The 20,394-nt window shown below is 39.8% G+C and overlaps 1 protein-coding gene across 1 annotated transcript in view; it reads right to left on the reverse strand.

Moving 5' to 3' along the window:
• The window catches only part of LOC105078400 (adhesion G protein-coupled receptor E3-like), a 35,740-nt gene extending 21,364 nt beyond the window's left edge, over window positions 1-14,376 (reverse strand). Inside the window, exons 1-5 of the mRNA XM_010966949.3 lie at window positions 14,331-14,376; window positions 12,841-12,888; window positions 7,632-7,784; window positions 4,278-4,442; window positions 880-941 (exon numbers count right to left, since the gene is read on the reverse strand). Coding sequence (XP_010965251.3) covers window positions 880-941; window positions 4,278-4,442; window positions 7,632-7,784; window positions 12,841-12,888; window positions 14,331-14,361 — 459 coding nt within the window. The 5' untranslated portion in view covers window positions 14,362-14,376. The remainder of the gene's footprint in view (window positions 1-879; window positions 942-4,277; window positions 4,443-7,631; window positions 7,785-12,840; window positions 12,889-14,330) is intronic.
• Window positions 14,377-20,394: the final 6,018 nt, after the last annotated feature.

Genomic DNA, 20,394 nt, shown 5'->3' on the forward strand with positions numbered 1-20,394 from the left:
GAGGAGGGGCAATTCAAATATCTCAATGCTGGGGGATGGAGGTAAAAAGATCTAATGCCTTTCATAATAATCAATATGTTAAAATTTATTTGTATTTTTATAAAAATATTTTAATATGTTCATATTTCTCTATAATATTTGTATGCAAAATATAATAATTTAGAAATGTTTTTCCACTCTCAGTTTTAATAAAAACAATCTTCATAAGCATAATGATCTTTACTCTTGGCTGTGACTAGAGACACACTATTTTCCAAAAGCACGCGGTCACCTAAACAGCCTAAAAGGCAGCATTTTTAAGTCCCATATGATGTTGAGCTTGGACAATTTAGGCCAAACTACAAATAACTTTTAATGAAGCAAAGGCTTGGATTTTTAAAAATTCATCTTATGGGTGTATGTCCTGATTTCCCTAATATCTTGGTGTAACATATGTTTATTCTGTAAGTCACATTTTAAAGATTTGCTTATAATAACACACAGCAACTTGCAACAGTGAAATTATATCCACCATAAGGATGTTTAAATTGTAGGGGTGCCTGGGGTTGCCTCTTTTTAAATAATTAATCCTGTACAAAACTAGTGTTGACTCAGGACATTTAGTGGCTCCGATCTATTCTCAAATAATACTTTGTTGCTCAAAATGGAAGCAATTGATAAAGCACAAAATATGGAAGGTATATGAGAGGATGTAAAAATATTAAGTATCAGGAAACTTTTTTCCCCCAGAGATCACTTTTTTATGTGTATATGTGGGGGAAGATGCTTTGAACCCTTGTTTTGTATTTCATACTTAGAGAGTATTTTATTTGTAATTATTGCTTCCTTCCACATACTGATGGTGTGCATCATACACACATTTATAAGATGTAAGCTTACCGGTTGGCTATAGTCTCTTGAAAATGTATCTTGGCTCAGGGTAGAGGAAGTAGGGTTGATTCCTATAAATAGAATGAGAGAGCAGAAAAAAAAAAAAGAGAGAGAGAGAGAGAGATGTTTCTTCATGGTCTGAAATTGTGACTTTACCTTAAGAGATGGAAAATTCTCCCCAACTTCCCTCCCAACTTTCTTTCCAAATGGGATTCCTGCTTCTCAGTCATGCCTGCTGGTCGCCCTATGTTTGTTTATTTTTAAAAATTAAAGTATAGTCTATTTACAATATTATATTAGTTTCAAGTGCACAATGTAGTGATTCAATATTTTTATAGATTATACTCCATTTAAAGTTATTACAAAATATTGGCTATATTCGTTGTGCTATACAATATATCCTTGTAGCTTATTTATTTTATATATAGTAGTTTGTGTCTCTTAATCTCCTACCCCTATCTTGGTCCCCTTTTCCCTCTCCCCACTTGTAGACACTAGTTTGTTCTGTATATCTGTGAGTCTGTTTCTGTTTTGTTATATACATTCATTTGTTTCATTTTTTAGATTTCACATATAAGTGCTAACAGAGCATTTGTCTTCCTCTGACTTATTTCTCTAAGCATAACATCCTCCAAGTCCATCTATGTTATTGCAAAAGGCAAAACTTTGTTATTTTTTATGGCTGACTAGTACTCCATTGTGTAAATATATCACATTTTCTTTATGCATTCATCTGTTGATGGACACTTAGGTTGCTTCCATATCTTGGCTATTGTAAATAATGCTGCTATGAACACTGAGGTGCATATGTCTTTTTGAATTAGTGTTTTTGGTTTTTTTTTTTTTCCAGATATATACCCAGGAGTGTAATTGCTGGGTCATATGGTAACTCTACTTTTACTTCTTTGAGAACCCTCCATGTTTTCCATGGGGCTGCACCAATTTACATTCCCACCAAGAGTATAAGGGTTCCCTTTTCTCCACATCCTTGCCAACATTTGTTATTTGTGTTCTTTTGATGATAGCCATTTTGAAAGGTGTGAGGTGATACCTCATTGTGGTTTTGATTTGCATTTCCCTGATGATTAGTGATGTTGAGCATCTTTCCATGTGCCTGTTGGCCATCTGTATGTCCTCTTTGGAAGAACATCTATTCAGGTGTTCGGCCCATTTTTTAACTGGGTTGCTCCATCTTTGGATTTTTCAATAGGAGTCAGGATGACAAGTTAAAATACATCATTGGCAGCCACTAGGGGGAGTCATTGGTGTTACTGTAACAGGAGCTGCGTGTCTGGAAGGGAGTCGTGCTGTTAGGAAGCCAACAGTGTATAGTTAACAATGTGATTTTATCAACAATAATATTATGAGTTCATTCATTTTATCTTGACAATGATTTTTAGAATCAGATGACAAGTTTAAAAAAATGCAATTTGTTGTATGTCCCTTCTGTTACCTGTCTAACATGTTGCAGTCAGCAAAATTTGCCTCCCTCCAAGATGTCCGAGTTCTAATTTCCAGAACCCAGGACTATAGTATCTTACGTGGCAAAAGGGACTTTTCGGAGGTGATTAGGTTGGTGTTGTGATGTGGGAAGATTATCCAGATTATCCAGATGGGTCCAATATTAATACCCTGACACAGGGATTTTAAGAGTGGTAACACTTCCTGGTAGGAATCCGAGGGAGAGATGACTAGGGAGGAATGGCCAGACGGATGCAGCACTGCTGATTCTGAAGATGAAGGAAGAGGCTGTGAGCCAAGGAATGTGGGGAATAAACAAGGAAATGGATTCTTCCCTAGAGACTCAGGGAAGGAACTCAGCCCTGTAGATATCTTGATTTTAGCTCAGTGAGACTCATTTCAGACTTCCACGTGATTTCTTACAGCCCTCAGTAAAATAAGACGTTTGTGTTGTTTCAAGCAATGAGAGGTCTGGTAATTTGCTATGCAAGCAACAGGAAAATCATGCTTATGTACTGGGGATGAAAAACATTGCCTGCCATGTCAGTAAACAAAGGACGCTGCAGACATCAATTGTCAGCCACTACTGCCACCTCTGACCGTGAGCCAGAGGGAACTCAGGATGGTGACAAGCAGGCAGCCCGGCCTCTGCCACCATCCCCAACAGCGCACCCAGACGGAACCCAGGGTGGGAAAGAACAGGGAAAGATACTGGCCTTAGATAGTGGAGGTGCACGTCAAAGGAATCATTTCAATGAGCCCAGACTCTTGCATCTTTCCATACACAGAAAAGGGCTAAATTCTTCAACTTGACATGTCTGGTTTTCTTTAATTAACAGCAATCTTTTGATGTTTCAACTACCTGCTCTTTGCTCCTCCCCTGCTTCTTTAGAGGAGTCTTTTAGAGTGTGATCTGAGAGGCAGCATTCCAGGCTTAAGTCCTCAGAAATTCCCCTTGCAGAAAGCTAACTCTCAGCTTTTAGGCTGTGCTTCTCCACCCCGCCCCAGTCGACAATACTAACCAAATTGTTAAAATAAATATTTAATAATCTTGGCCTATGTAGTTACTAAAGTTGGGTTTTTACCTCAGGTTTTAACGTTCATACCTCTTTCAATCTTTCATAGTTGGGAAAGAGATTTCTCAGGATAAGATTTATTTTAACTCAGACCCATGTAGGGGTGTTTGTATATTGCAACATAAGAAGTAATAATAGCGAAAATGCTATGAAAAGGAAAATTTAATGACAGGAAAACAACAGGAGGACACTTATTTTTTCCTAGCACAGGAAATTAAGGAGGAGAAGAAAAAGACATTGTAAGCAACGTATAGCCTAAAAATTTAGGCATGATTTAGATAAAAACAGAAAGTCTGCTTTTTCAGTTGCTGTTTTCAAGCTAGCTCAATGCCTCTGTTTATTTGGTCATTCCTATGAAAATACTCTTGTTTTATTTCACTATAATTCATAGAGGTCATGGTTGCATTGATCTTCTTATATATTATAGAGAAAGAAAACTTTGATGGCTCTAGTTAGACAGGCACACAGTGATCTGGGCAGGGCTCAGCTGGGCAGTTATTCTGGTCTGAGTTGGGCTTGTCTGCTATCAACTGACCTGGACTCACTTATGAATATCTAAGAAATTGGCAGGTTGCCTGAGTGTTGCCTGATTTCAGATGGCCTCACTCATACACCTAGTGATTGGCTATGTGCTCCAGTGATGGAGGTCATGTGTCATAAGGGTGTTTTTTTAAAACTCCATCTATGTGTCTATATCTATATCTATACACACACACATACATACATGCATCAAATAACAATGTTTCAGAACTGAAGAACTTAAAGGTTATTAGAGTAACTGAAGTCAAATTCATAGTGATGAGTTTTCTGTTTGTTGGTTTGTTTTCGTTTCTTTGTTTTGCTCAACTCTTTTTTTAGGAAAATTTTCACCTGAAGGAGTCGTTGAATCTGCCCTGCAAGTTCCAGGGCCAGTAAACCGATTCTTCCCATCCATTGACACAAATCCAGGTTTGCAGACACAAAAGTATCTTCCTGGGACATTCTTGCAAGTGGCTGTAGGTGGGCACAAGGTGGAGTTCTTACATTCATCCTTATCTGTGGCAGGAAAGAGATGAAAAAGGGATCAATGACAGCGCTCTGAGGCGTCTCTCTAATCTGCATTCACATGCTTGTGGCATGTCCACCTCACACCAGTCACAGTCCTATGTATGTCTGGGGTGATCAATTCACTTTAATTTGCTCAAGCCTGTCTTGGTATAAAGTGGAATGTTCTGCATCCAGAAATCCACGAAGTACCAGCCAAACCAAGACTGTCAGCCACTAACAGCACAGTGAACAGGATAATCAGCATTTATTTTCTAATGTTGGAGGCTCACCGTGAGGACAGGGACAAGGAGTCCCTGTTAATGAAGGGCAACTTCCAGAAAGGAAGATCAAAAAGCAGAAGGCAGAAGAGAGTGAATGAGTAGAGATTTTTAGAGAGCAAGTTTAGAAAAGGTCTATCTGGAGAGGTGACACTTAAGACAAAATGTAAGGGGATAAGAAAACACTGTACAAGAAATTCCCAGACAAAAGGAACAGTGATGCAAGAGTCAGGATGCAGAACGGAGCATGCCTGTGCAGAAGAATTAAGGCTTTAGGGATGAGTCCCTGCTTTCTGTGTCCTGATCACAGGTGGTAGGCTTGTGTTTAACAGTGTAAGATGGTTGCAGGAGCTGGCTACAATGCTTAAGAATTACAAGAGTTCTTCAAGGCACAGGTAGGAAGATATAAGTCATACACCTTGACGTTCATCTATGTCTGGGAAGGAGGAAAAACATGGTCATCAGTTCTGAGACTCACCATCTTGAATCAAATACAAGGGATCTACAGAGGTCACTGGTTGTGTGAGCCTCCCATGATTTCTGTAGCAATTCAAATGTATTATCTTGTTGTCTGAGAGGTCAGAATTCCAACATAGATCTCACAAGGCAATCATCAAGGTGTCAATTGGGCTGCATTCCTTCGACAGGCTCCAAGGGAGAATCTATTTCCTTGCCTTTTCCAGTTTCTAGAAGCCACTACATTCCTTAGTTCCTGGCCCCTTCCTCCCTCCTCAAAGCCAGCAGCTGAGCATCACTCAGTTCATTTCAGACTCTGAACTTCTGCCTCCTTCCTCCATGACTTGAGGACCATTGATTACCTGGGTCCACCTGGATAGTTCAGATCATCTTCCCATCTGAGATCCTTAACTTGATTACATCTGTGAAAACCCCTTTTGACGTGTAAGGTAATTGCTATAGGTTGACTGTTTGTGTCCCTGCCCCCAAACTCATTTGCTGGAAACTGAATGCCCAGTGTGATGATATTAGGAGATGGAGACTTTGGGAGGTGATTAGGTCAAGAGGGTGCAGCCCTCATGAATGGGATTAGTGCCTAGAAAAGAGACCCCAGAGAGCTCCCTGAGCGAGAAGGTGCCACCTATGGAACCAGACGTCACGTCTGCCGGTGCCTTGACCTTGGACCTTCCAGCCTCAAGGATGGTGAGAAATAAATGCTGGTTGTTCATAAGCCACACAATCTACGATAGTTTATTAGAGGAGCCCAAACAGACTAAGACAGTAATACATTCACCAATTCAAAAGATTAGTGTGTGGGCGTTTGTGGACATTTCCCAGTTTAGCACAGTGTTGTCACTGTGCATGGAGGCTGTACGTGGATGGAGGGCTGCCTTCTGGGAATCTGAGAATTTCCAGGGAAAGAGAACCCGCAAAAAGTAAGCTGCAGCCATATCCCTTGTAGATACTGAACAAGATAAAGTTAGCTATTCACAGAGGCAGTCTTTAGGATTATTTGACTATATATTCAATGAAAACATCTTCAGGTCAACAAGAGTGGCACAAAATTCAATGCATGGTTCTGAGAATCAAAAAAATCTTATTAAACTAATAATAGAGGGGGAAAGACCTTGAAATGAAAAAGAGTATTTAGCAAAACACAAACCCCCCCAAAAAAACCCGGAAAATGTCTTATTTAAAAATAAATATTAGTGATTTTCCGATTGAAGTCAGATAAATACAATTGGCTACTTGCAGCCATTTTTCCAAATGAGCTCTGAAGGGTCCAGTCAATATGCTGAGAAGACAAAAACTCTCTTTACATAAAAAAAAAAGATATAAATAATCCTTTTTATATGATTTGATTTTTCAATATGAAAAATTTGGGAGCAACATTTGAAAAATCACTACTGTGTTTTAGGAGTTGAGTTCCAGGAAAACACTTAAAAAAAAAATGATTTTCTAAACACCAGCCGTAGCGTGTTAGAAAATATAATGAAAACAAACTCCCATGCACAAATCTTTATAACTTTTTCATGTACTTTTTCCTATAAATATATTCCTATAAATACATATATTTCCTAAAAATACATTTTTTTTCTATAAATATACATTATGCACTGAGAGAGGTTTTTTGAAAACCCCCGGATGCAAAATGGTAACAATAAAATTTTGTATAATCTGTATTTTTTGAATGTATTAGGAAACTGGTGAGAAAATACATTTTTAGTTGAATACTTGAAGATGTGTTTCCAAATGAGAAGAAAAATCATTATGATAAACAGGCTTGCTATGAACTTGTTAATATGGAATTTTAAAGTATTCCAAATTGAGGACAAATCCCCTTTATTTATTCCTGGCTAACATTCCTTCTCCCTCGGTGCTAAAGAGAGTAGATCCAGGCAGCCCCCATCTATTGTTTGCAGATAGCCCATGAGATCAAAAGACTATGTGATTTTGGACACAGAAAACAAACTGTGGTTACCAGGGGGAAACGGAGGGGAGGGATAGATTAGCAGATACACACGACTATGTGGAAAACAGATAAACAACGGGCATCTACTGTATAGCACAGGGAACTGTATTCAACTCCTCGTAACAAGCCATAATGAAAAAGAATCTGAAAAAAAAAAAAGTATGTGTACGTATAACTGAATTGCTTTGTTATACTCCTGAAACAAACTCTGTAAACTTCAATAAAAAATAGGAATTAAAAAAAGAAAAAGAATGATGTAATGAAAAATTTAAAAAGGAAAAAAAGACTGTGATCTGATCAAAAATCCTTGAACTAAAGGATTTAAGGAATCTTTATGATAATCAACAAAAAAATATTATTCAGGCGTAATATGTAGGTCTCCACTCTCAAAGGTCTTGATTTGATCAGTTATTATCAAAATCTGGGTCCAAACTTCAAGTATGTGGGATAAGTTTACATACTTTTCCGAGAACATTCTTAAAGGGCATTCACCTTTGCAAGTCACTCCGATGTCAGTGAAATGTTGTTCCCCGCTGCTTGACTCAAATCCGGGTTTACAGGTGCAAAAGTAGCTTCCCACGGTGTTACTGCAGGTGGATTTCGAAGGGCAAGTCGCGGCATTCAGGCATTCATTCACATCTGTGACTAAGAATCAATAAGAGGTCAAACTGGTGGATTCAGTCCATGTCACCAACCTGTCATGCAGGCGTTCTGTCAACAAATACTGGTGGACTGTGCTGTACATGAGAATTAACACAGCATGGTAAATCGACTATACGTCAGTAAAAACAAAGATCATGAAAAAAATTAAATGGAAAGAAGAGTGCCTACAGGAAAAAAAAAATATTGATGGAGCAGTCGCTCGGTGCCAGGCACTAAGTTTTACTGCTCTCTGACCCATCAGTTGATGAAAGCACTCCAGTTCCTGGCTCCACAGAGCTTACAGTTTTATGGGGGGCATGTGAACAAATTATCTTGTGTGGAAAGGACCGCAAATAAACACAGTGCAAGGAGCCAGAGGCTAAGAGGGAGCTAGGAGGGGAGAGTCCGTAGGAGGATCAGAGCAAGTGTGGTGGAGATGATTTTGTGCAGAGAATGGGAAAATCTGACGGAAGGGTTTTTTGAGCCGAGGCAGAAGCTGTGATGGAGACCAACTCAGAGTGTAGAGCTGGACAGGAGTGAACAGGGAGAGAAGGAACGATCATCCCTGAGTTCAAAATGTAATTTTAAAAAGTTAATGTCCCAGGGCAATCTCCCACTAAATATTCTTGAAAATAATTCTTCCCTACTATTGACAGTTTCCAGTGGGTACCATAAGCATCGGGGAAACAGCACATATTTGAAATGTACTAGGTGTCAGCCATTATGTTCAGTACTTAATTTGTGTGGTTTCCATGAAATCTCACAAAAACTCCCCCAACTATGCAGAATAATTTACTCCATCTTGTAAATGATCAAATGAAAGTAAAAAAAAAAAAATCAGCCTGGAGAAATGCAAATTAAAAATCACAATGAGATCCCACTACTCACCTGCCAGAATGGCTAGAATTAAAAAGACAGACAATACCAAAAGTTTCTGCAGATGAGGATAAAGTTCTGACTTAAAAAAAAATAGAACTAAATATATAAATTCACCCCATGACCCAGAGATTCCACTTAGAGAAGTTTACCCCAGAGAAATGAAAACACATGTCCACAGGAAGACTTGTACAAGAATGTCCATAGCAGCCCCATTCATAATTGTCAACAATCAGAAAGCAAATAGAAGACTCCACCAATAGGAGAATGGATAAACAAATGGTGGTTTACTAACACAACGGAATGTTACTCAAAATTAAAAGGAAAAAAATTACTGGTGCAATCAACCATGTGGATAAATCTCAGAAACATTATGCGGGATGAAAGAAGCCAGGCATGGATTAGATACTCCATGAATCCATTTATATGACGCTACAAAACAGGTAAAGCTAGTGTACGGTGGTCGCCTCCAGGTATACTACCTTTAGGTGGAACGGGCAGAGGTTGTCTGCGAAAGGACGCGAGGGAGCTCTGGGGGGTAATTCTGATGCTCTATATATTGACAGGGGCTTGAGCTGCACAGTTACATGAAGAACTCATAAATAAGTCCACTTAAGGTTTTGGCAATTCATCGTATGTTCTGTTGACTTCAGGAGAAGAAAAAGAAACAGACAGAGAACTCTGTAATTAATCAGGTGCATGATGCCGGGTTTCAGAGTGCATCTAATTCATTCGCTTTCGCAGGATCTTTAAAAGTTTTCCATAAAGATTTTCATAAAATGTTAGGGGAGGGTGGAATGAAGCCAAAATCTGACCTGTCTGAGATGGAATAGCAGGTAAATGGGAAAGTCAGTTCTATCGAACCCTAGAGAAGTTGTTTAGCCACCAGGCAAAAGTGTCCCTCCTATGCTACAGAAGACACAATTGCAAGCCTAAGTTGATAAGGAGTCTTCCAGAGGAAATTTCATAATAGTTATCAGAGGTCTTAAATGTAAGTCCTTCCTCTTTCTGCAGGTTAACTTCAGGAAGTTTAATTTCTAGTGCGTGAACATGTGTACTCAAGAAGGCTTACTGCCCCCTAGAGGGAAACAAGACGTAACCCAAGCACCGATGCCGAGGGGATTCGTTAAATAAACACGTTACAAGTGATGACTCTGCAGTGAGAATTGTTACTTTTTGTTTTCTTTCTGCTGGCATTCTGCACGTACTGGGTCCTGAAAGTTTCCCTGCGGACCCACGGCGTGTGAATTTCTCCTGCTATTGTGATAGTTTGAGATCCCTGCTATTTGAATATGTAAGTTTAGACCCGATCCTGGCCAATGCATGAGGCTTCAGTGGATTTTTCTTTTCTTTCTTTCTTTTTTTCCCCCCCACCTAGGGGCAGGGGCCACTAGAAAATTTTCTTTTTGCCCTTCTGGGTTAGTGGATGGGGTTTTTCTAGTTCACTCTGAGTGAACAGGATAGCCCTTGGAAGCTTTGGAATTTAGAACACCCAGAGCGAGCTCCTCACCTCAAGTCAGCACAACGCTATGTTACTTGTCTTGGAATGAGAATTGAGGATGGAAATTTGAAGAGAAATAACCCCGGAACCAATCCACCTTGGTTCAAAGTTTGCCTTCTCTACTTAGTAACTGTGTTAAATTTGCCAAATAGGTTAATCACAGTGTGTGCCTGCGTGACAGGAGTATCAGTAATTAAACACGAGCACAGCTCGCGCGGCGCCTGTCACAGGGAAAACATGCCAGACGCCTGGTGAGCCTCCCCGCCCCCTCCTTCTCCATCCCTTCCTCCTCCTTGCGTTCCGTCTTTGGCTCCACAGTGAAAATAGAAAACTGAAAAGCAGAAAGCAGCACATGTCTGGCTGACTGTCTACAGACGGTAACGTTAATGTTAAATTTTGCCCAGCATTTCAATGGGATCTTGGGGTGGGGGTGAGGAAGGGGGGTCGTCCACGCCGGCCCAGTCTGCCGTACTCCTTTATACTTCTCTCTGCGTGGGTTTTGCCTAGATTCTTTTTGCGCGGTATGGAATCTTATGCTTCTCTATATTATGAGATTAATATATTCATAAATAAATAGAGAGATGCAATATCATGCTACTCAGCCTCTAACGACAAGACGGCTCACTGATTATTGTCAAGAGAGGATTTTTAGCACATAATAGGTGAAATAAAAGCCCACTGTAGGACACTTTATAAACTGTGACCGCATTCGGTAAAATAATATGTACGTGGTCAAACCTGCATCTATCAAATCTCGGTCTGTATTTATACCTGTTTATATATGTAAAAATGCATGTACATATTTGTGCATATACTATTTAGCATACACAAGCTATTCACACAGAAGTCACAAAAATCAGGAGAAAAATAATATGGAAATAATAAGTAGATGTCACTTTTTATTAGAGCTTTAAAGAGTTTAAATATATACCCATTTATCTACTTATAAATATATGTAATATATGTTTACATATTCCTATGCCAAATATGTATATATTATATATACCTATTTATCTATTTATATATATTTACATAAATAGGTATATATAAAATATATGTTTACATCTGTATAAATATATATAAATTTATATATATTTATATATTAAATATATCAAAATATATAAACATTTTATACATTTATATTATACAGTATACATTATAATAATATAAATAATATATTAATATATTATAATATAAATATATGATTAACATAAAAGTATATTATCATATATTATAATATAAATATATTTTATACATTTATATATTTGATTTATATAAATATAAATTATATTCATATTTTATATATTTTATATATCTATATAAATATATGCAAATAAACATATTTTATACATTTACATGCATAAATAGGTAAATAAGTACATACAGGTATCTATATACACACATATATAGGTATATATAAATAGCTAAATGGGTATATATGTATATAAATGTTGTAATAAAAAGAGTGGTCATCTGTTATTTCCATATAACGTTTCTCCTGATGTTTGTGGATTCTTTGTGTAAATAGCCTGTGTAAGTTAAACAGTAAGGATAAGGGGGGAGGGCGCAGCCAGTGGTAGAGTGTGTGCCTTGCATGCACGAGGTTCTGAGCTCAGGCCCAATGCCTCTCTTAAAAATGAGTAGGTATGGAGAAGACCCCTAACCAGGCGCTTCTGGATCTGCATGCCCTGGGTTCTGCCCACGCAGACCCACGCCTCTGTGACTTCCTGGAGAGCCACTTCCTAGATGAGGAGGTGAAACTCATCAAGAAGATGGGCAACCACCTGACCAACCCCCACAGGCTTTCTGGTCCCCAGGCTGGGCTGGGCGAGTATCTCTTTGAAAGGCTCACCCTCGAGCATGACTAGGAGCCTCTGCACCCCAGCGGCCTCTGTGCCCCTCTGGTGTCAGGGCTTCTGCCTGGAGCCTCTTTCTGCAGTCACCAGGCAGCTTGTTAACCGTCCTGGAGCCCTCTCCCAAGCCTTGGACCAAACAAAAACAATAAAGCTTTATGCAGCAAAAGAAAAACAAAGGTAAACCTAATTACCTCTTCCACAAAAGAACCAAGAAAGACAGAAAGGAAGGAAGGAAAGGAAGGAAGGAAGGAAGGAAGGAAGGAAGGAAAGAAGGAAGGAAGGAAGGGAGAAAGAAAGAAAGAGAGAAAGAGAGAAAGAAAGAAAGAAAGAAAGAAAGAAAGAAAGAAAGAAAGAAAGAAAGAAAGAAAGAAAGAAAGAAAGAAAGAAAGAAAGAAAGAAAGAAAAAGGAAGGAAGGAAGGAAGGAAGGAAGAAAGGAAGTTAGGAAGGAAGAAAGGAAGAAAGAAAGAAGGAAGGAAGGAAAGAAAGAAAGAAGGAAAGAAAAAAGAAGGAAGGAAAGAAAGAAAGAAGGAAGGAAAGAAAGAAAGGAATAGTAAGAATAAACCAATGAAGCTGTTTCTTTTCAAATGCTGTAAGTACAGTGTGGAGAGAAAACTTACAAGGGCTGGAATTACACTTGGCTGTGTCCCTGGATGGCTGCATGAACTTGAGCCAGTGCTCACCATTTCCATACTTCTCTTTCTAGGTGTGAATTTGGGGGACAGCAAAAGTTGGTCTGCTTATCCCCAAACTGCGTTGTAAATAAGTATCTTAGAAACACAAGCTCCATGAGTCATTTCGGATTCCCTCTGCTTGTCACCCACGTACCTTGGAATGAATTATGAATGCTCGTGAAGAAAATGAAGCAGGAAAGCCCTGGGAGAGAAAACAAAAGGGGAATTTAATGTTTTAAGTGTTTTCTGAGGATCTGACTCTCTTGAGACTGACTTGACTTTTTGTTATTCCCTCAAATAGCTCTTGGGTGCTTAGTTCCTCCAAAGGCACGGGGTACGTCCAATGTACTTTTAGCCCTCTAGCGACGGTTTTATCATTTAGAGCTAAAAGTGTTCACAGATCCATAAAAATATTTGAGACCTCATGGGGAAAAATAGATAAAATAGGGGGTAAAATTAGAAAACTGAACATCAATAGATAAATGTTCACTTTAATGCCTGCAAAAGGTAACGTCATGTGACTTAATTAACTGTTGAATTTTTCAGGCATTAACACTTTATTATATTTGAAAATAGAGGGGAAGGGTGTAGCTCAAGCGGTGGAGCGCGTGCTTAGCACGCACGAGGGCCAGGTCCTGGGTTCAATCTCCAGTACCTCTGTTAAAAAATACATAAATAAATAAACTTAGTTACCTCAGCCCACCAAAACAAACAAAAATGATAATAAAAATTTTTTACTTAAAACTTTTTAAAAAAAGAAAAGAATACATAGGTCAGGTTTTCTCATCTGGCAAGTGTTTCATAAAAGTCGTAGGACTTGAACAATTAGATGTGAGTTTATCACTGGCTAGTAAATTAAAAAATAAAGTTATGGAAATAAAATTATGGAAATGCTATATAAAAATACATAGAAAACTATATATACCTCTTTGTATTTATAGTCAAAACCCCCTCCCTCCCAACCATAGCCTGGAATGAGAAAGAATTTTAATATGTTTTATATAATTGGGAGGTTGGGAGCTTCCAAAATCAGGAGCAGAAAGCAACTATACTTTCCCTGGAAGAGAGGAAGGCTCTCTCTCAGTTTTCAGTTCCAACCGCAGGATGTTCAGATGGAAAGAGAAAAGCAGTGCTTTGATGAGCTCTTTGGATGCTGCAGTCAGCTCTAAAACCTGGAGGACACACACTGTGGGAATTCTGGCTTGTCTAAGTAAATGGGTCCCAAAGACGGAGATTCTATCTCAGTTTCAGGAAGAAAAATGAGCGCGGGGCAGCCTTCCATGCCGAAAGTCTGGCCCTGACATAAAAGAATCCATTCTTAGGGTAAAGCGATTCATGTCTTGAAGGGTGATGCCCAGGGGTTCACTTCCATCCAATCCTTGTTTGACTGAATATTAGAGATTGTAGGCTTTGAAAAAAATTCCCATTTCCTTAGGAATCATTCTGAATTACTTCTTCTTCTTAATTCCTCTAGGTATTTCCATAGAAGACACCCCAGCTGTGGTTTCAAAGAACAAAGAAAGTGGATTCCCTCTCCCGGCCCCCCACTGCCCAGGTCACAACGTCGAAAACGAAGTAGAATATGAGAAGCCAAGAGTCCTTGCTGTTTCTAGTTGAAGAGAATAAAATGTTTGAAAGACTTACCACCCAAAGGCAAGAAGTGACTTCTAGCCATGACGATGAAATGGAAGCAAAAATAGGAACTTGCATCGTCTTTTATCTTTCTTTGGTGTTTCTCAAGGAGAATTGGGGATTTTGTAACAACTGCTATGGGAGAGTTTTCTAGTATTGTAATGGGCAATTGAAGAGAATAGCAAATTTTGTCCTTTCCTCTCTTTTCTTTTTTTAATAGGGAAACAGGGCAAGTCTACTGTAGGCAGCGTCTTCTTCTGAAATGCTTAAAAAAATAAGATGGATGAATAGATGGACAGAGGAATGCAGGAATGGAGACACACGTGAAAATGCAAGTAAAGGGCTCATTGTAAGTTCCAGGTGGTGGGTATATGGGAGTTCACTGTAAAATTCTTTCAGCTTTGCCCTATGTTTGCAAATGTTCATAATGAAATATTGTCTAAAAAATCTTAAAGTCAAAAATGCCGATCATAGAAATTTTAGAAAGAAGAAAATAAAAAAAGTTATATCTAATCTCTAAGCTCAGCACTCCTACTAGTATTTTAGAAAAATTTAATTGTGGTCTACATATTGTTTCTCCATCTCAATATTACTGACATTGGGGTCAGATTATTCTTTGCTGTGCGGAGCCGGCCCGGGGCTCCACCCATTAGATGCCAGAAGCACCCTCCCCCAACCCCTGTTGTGACAACCAAAAGTGTCTCCTGACGTGGCCAAATGACCGCTTCTTCTCCTAGTTGAGAACCAGTGTTCTAACTTATAAATGCCTTTCCACATTAAAATGCATATACACTGCAAGAAAGTGATACAATCTTAACTAAAAACCTAAATACGGTTTAAACAAAAAGAAAGACATCTCTATCCTAGGATGAATGCATTTGTCTATTGGACCAAATCTGATATGAAAAGTGAATGAAATTATATTTTGAAACATGGTGCTAGTGTTTTGTTTTATTTTGTTTTGTTTTTGCTGTTATTTTTGTTTTTTGGATTTTGGGGGTTTTTTGCTAGTGGCGGGATAGGACAAAATCCTTTTAAGTTCGTATAAAAAGATTAAATGCCTTAGACTAGCCAAGAAAATTATGACAAGGAAAAACAGTGGGCTTGGGAAGGGTACAACATGTGAAATTGAGGCTATGCAGCACGATTTACAACAGCCAAGACATGGGAACAACCTAAATGTCCATCGACAGATGATGGGATAAAGAAGATGTGGTGTATTTATACAATGGAATACTACTCAGCCATAAAAAAGAACAAAATAATGCCATTTGCAGCAACATGGATGGACCTGGAGATAGTCATACTAGGTGAAATAAGCCAGAAGGAGAAAGACAAATACGGTATGATATCACTTATATGTGGAATCTAAAAAAATGACACAAATGAACTTATTTACAGAACAGAAAGAGACTCACAGACATAGAAAACAAACTTATGGTTACCAGGGGTAAAGGGGGTGGGAAGGGATAAATTAGGAGTTTGGGATTTGCAAATCCTAACTACTATATATAACATAGATACTGTAGAGCACAGGGAACTATATTCAGTATCTTACAGTATCCTATAATGAAAAGGAACATGAAAACGCATATATGTATGTGTAAGTATGACTGGAACATGATGCTGGACACCAGAAACTGACACAGCATTGTAACTGACCATACTTCAATTAAAAAGAAAAGAAATTGAGGCTATGAAGTCATCTTTCTTAAAAGAGCAGAATGTAAGTGAAAGAATTGGATTATTGGAACAAAATGATAGTGGATCTCAAAGGCCAGGCCAGGGACTCCCCCTGGCTCTTGTGGGGAGGCCTCTCCTAGTGTCTGGTCAGCCCTGGCTGGGAATGCCGCCCTCAGCAGAGGTGTAACTTGCCCTGTGTATCTGGCCCTCTAGCCTGGAGCTGTCAGGTCCTGGGGAGAGTGTGTGTCCTCCCACCCTGGGGGCTCACAGGAGCAGTTCTCTGCTGGTGCTGACTGGGTCTGGGAGACAAGGAGGCAGACCCATCAGGTGCAGCTGGCTCCCCCACTGGCTGGCAGAGGGTGGGGGAGGACGGTGGACTAGCTCCCTGCAAGTCCTCTTGGGGACCGTGTCTTGGCAACTGAGAGCAGATTGGCTGACAGCTACTCTGAACCCAGGGAGCAGCTGGGGAGGTGGTCAACCTGCTAGGAGACAGCACAGGGGCTGCACACTCAGAATCCTCAGATCCTGGGGCCATCCTCCTCCAGGCCAGGGGGACTGGGTAGTCCAGAGCTCTGCTGGCCTTGTTACTGAGTCCAAGATCATACTGCTCGCTGCATGACAGGCCAATAAATCGAGAGACTAGCTCTTGGGGCAAGGAAGAGCAACTTTATTCAGAAAGCCAGCAGACAGAGAAGATGGTGGACTGGTGTCCCAAAGAACCATCTCCCCTGAGTTAGAGCTCAGGCTTCTATACTAAAAGGGGAGGGCACGTGGCTGGTTGTTGCAAACTTCTTGGTTTCAGAATCTTTTGTTCTTGCAGCTAGCCATGCAGGTCAGGTCACGATGTCCTTGTAAACCTCCAACAAGATGAATGCTATTCTCACTTCTGCAACTTTTTAATGGAAAAGTGTTATACCTTTAAAGGTCAGAGCCTGGAGAATGGGCTCTTCTATATATTTCAGGCTCGAGGCAACACTCGTCCGTGGAGGTGCAGAGCTACCACGGCTAAGCACAGGCAGCAGAGCACAAAGCTTAGAGCTAAAGGAATCGAGTCATTACGGAGTCAGATTTGTTCTTCCCTGTTACAGCCTGTCTGTGGGCTGCCAGGGGGACGGATCTGGGAGGGAGAGGCCAGTCTGTGGGTGGCACAAGGGCAGGAGGGAGGCCAGAGGCCTGGGCTCATGACCCAGAAGGGGAGGGGACAGGAGATGTTTGCCACCAGTTGTCCCAGTGCCATGGGGGCTGTGGAGTCTCGGGGGAAAGACTGCCACCCGTGGCCAGAAGACCCCTGGGTTCTTCTTGGCATTCATGCTTAGCTTCCACGTGTGGCCAACTAGTGCCAGGTCCGGGCCAGAGACGAGGTCTGCAAAACCAGAGCTGGCTGGAGGCCTCCTCCACTGCACTCCCCTGGCCTCGATGGTACTTCTGCAGCAGCTCCTGCCCCTCTCCCCACAGGCACCGAGTCTATGGGTCAGTCCCATCCCCCCAACCCTGGAATTAACCACTCTCCTGACTTCCACCACCAGAGATTATTTTTGTCTGTTCTTCATATAAAGAGACTCATACCATCCATTGACCTTTTTTTCAAAGTAAAAAAAATTTTTAGTGGGGAGGTAATTAGGTTTATTTATTTATTTTAATGGAGGTACTGAGGATTGAACCCAGGACCTCATGCTTGCTAAGCATGCCCTCTACCACTGAGCTATACCCTTCCCCCAACTCTGTTGTCCTTTTGATCTGCCTTCTTTTGCTAATCATTGTTTGTGAGATTTATTTGTGCTGGTGCATGTAGCTGTGCTTTGTCCTTTTTCATTGATGTGTGGTATTCCATTGCATGATTATGCCATCATCTATTTATCTGTGAATATTCATACATATCTAAAGGTGTAGATGGGTATGCACTTCTCTTGGGGTTGTGCCCAGGAATGAATTTGCATGCACATGAGCGTGCATGCACACACACATATATGTATATATATACAGAAAGAGAGCACAAAATATACATAGATAGGTGGAGACAGAGGTAGAGATGATTACAAATAGACAGAGAAACCATAGAGATATAGTAGATGGAGCCAAATAATTTCTCAAAGTTTTCATACCAACACTCAGTCTTTTCCCACATTTCTTAAATGATCTGCGCCTCCTGCAAAAAAGTGGTGCTTTAATTTTGTGTTATCTGGTTGCTAACCTTGTTTCCTGGACACCGACAGGGGTTACCTCCCAGACTACATTGTTTAGCTCTGTAAGGGTGGAGCCTCAATGCATGCTCTTGCAAAAACCCACTTCCCCCATTCTCTTCCTGTGGGTACTGGGTGCAAACCAGTCATGAATACGTGTCTGTGTTCATTATAATACAGGGCATGAAAGTCCCATTTCCACAGAAGTCATCTTTAAAAACTAGTTTAATTAAAAAAAATAGGATGAAAACAAGTTTTCTTCTGTATAGCAGAGGGAACTATATTCAATATCTTGTAATAACCTTTAATGAAAAAGAATATGAAAATGAATATATGTATTAATATACATGACTGGGACATTGTGCTGTACACCAGAAATTGACACACTGTAACTGACTGCACTTCAGTTAAAAAGAACAGGATGAAATGTTGATACACTCATTAGAAGGGAGCTACATTCAATATCTTGTAATAACTTATAATGACAAAGAAAATGAAAAAGGAAAAATAAATAAATCCATTCATTACACATGTGTAGGTATGTACAGGTGAAAATGTAAGTGCATAAAACAATGCTACATATTGTTCATGAATATGGATGTTTTATGCATGAATATATGTTTAGATGCATACGTGTTTAGATGTATATAATGCATATACATGTGAAATTCAGAAGGGAAGGGTGTATGCTACATAAATAATGATAGTTGCCTGCTTGGAGGAAGGGAAAGAAGAGAAATGGAACTCAGGGTTGGGGAGTTAGAAGGAGTTGCTCTAATTGTAAAATGTTATTCTCTTTCCTTTTCTTTCTTTCTTTTTTTTTAAATTGAAGTATAGTCAGTTATAATGTGTCAATTTCTGGCATACAGCATAATGTCCCAGTCATGCATACATATACATATATTCATTTTTATATTCTTTTTCATTAAAGGTTATTACAAGATGTTGAATATAGTTCCCTGTGCTATACAGAAGACATTTGTTTTTTGTCTGTCTTTATATATAGTGGTTAACATTTGCAAATCTCAAACTCCCAACATAGTGAGAGACCAAAGATCGAGATTTCATAAATATCATTCAGCTGCTTCTCTCTCCTCTTCCTTTCCTCCTCACGCTCTCGCTCTCTCTTCTTTCGTCATTTCTCAAACATTGATGGAGCTCTTAACAAGTGCTTATGTAACAAAAAATACTGCAGGACCCATCAGTGAACAAAGGATGCTGAAGCCATCAAGTCATCAGCCGCTGCCACCACCCCTGACAGTGAGCTCAGGATGCAGACAAGCAGGCAGCCACCCCCAACGGTGCCCCCTGAGGGAACTCAGAATGTGAAAGGACAGGATACTGGCCCTAGAGAGCCAGGTGCTTGTCAAAGGAATGATTTCAATGAGCCCAGACCTTTGCTCCTTCCCATACATAGAAAAGCGCTAAATTCTTTCTTGAGATGTCTGATTTTCTTTAGCTAACAGTAATCTTTCAATGTTCGGATTACCTGGTCTTGGTGGTAAAACTCCTATACATCCTGGTTACAGGGGACCCTGTTTGGGATGGCAGTGGCCAGTTAATTCCGGAACAGATTCCTCCTGCTCCTGCATCTCCCAAATTACATAGAGATTGCTCTGCACATGTGCTACAACCCCCAGGCAGTGGTTGTGGACAAGAGCCCCACGAATGTCTCATGGTCTAACTTCCTCAAAGACTTCCTCTCCTTCTGTAGAATCTTTATCTGGTCTTGGGGTGGAGGCAGAGGAGAACTGACTCTGAGTGGTATTATGTTATGTCCCAGGTCACCTGGATAACTTTTGAAATAAAGGTCTTCCATTTGAAAACTATCATCTGACCCAGCAATTCCACTTCTGGGTATAGAATTGGAAAAAAAAAAAAAAAACCCAAAACAGATATGGAAGCAACCTAAATGTCCATCAACAGATGATTGGACAAAGAAGATGTGGAATATTTATACAATGGAATACTACTCAGCCACAAAAAAGAATGAAATAACGCCATTTGAAGCAAACATGGATGGACCTAGAGATGATCATATTGACTGGAATAAGTCAGACAGACAAAGACAAGTATCATATGATATCACTTATGGGTGGAATCTAAAAAAAAATGATACAGATTCTATTTACAAACCCAGAACAGACTCATGGACATAGAAAACAAATTACACTTACCAAAGGGGAAAGAGCAGGGAGGGGTAAGTTAGGGGC

Source organism: Camelus bactrianus, chromosome 22 (assembly GCF_048773025.1).
Source record: "Camelus bactrianus isolate YW-2024 breed Bactrian camel chromosome 22, ASM4877302v1, whole genome shotgun sequence".
Taxonomy (NCBI): Eukaryota; Metazoa; Chordata; class Mammalia; order Artiodactyla; family Camelidae; genus Camelus; species Camelus bactrianus.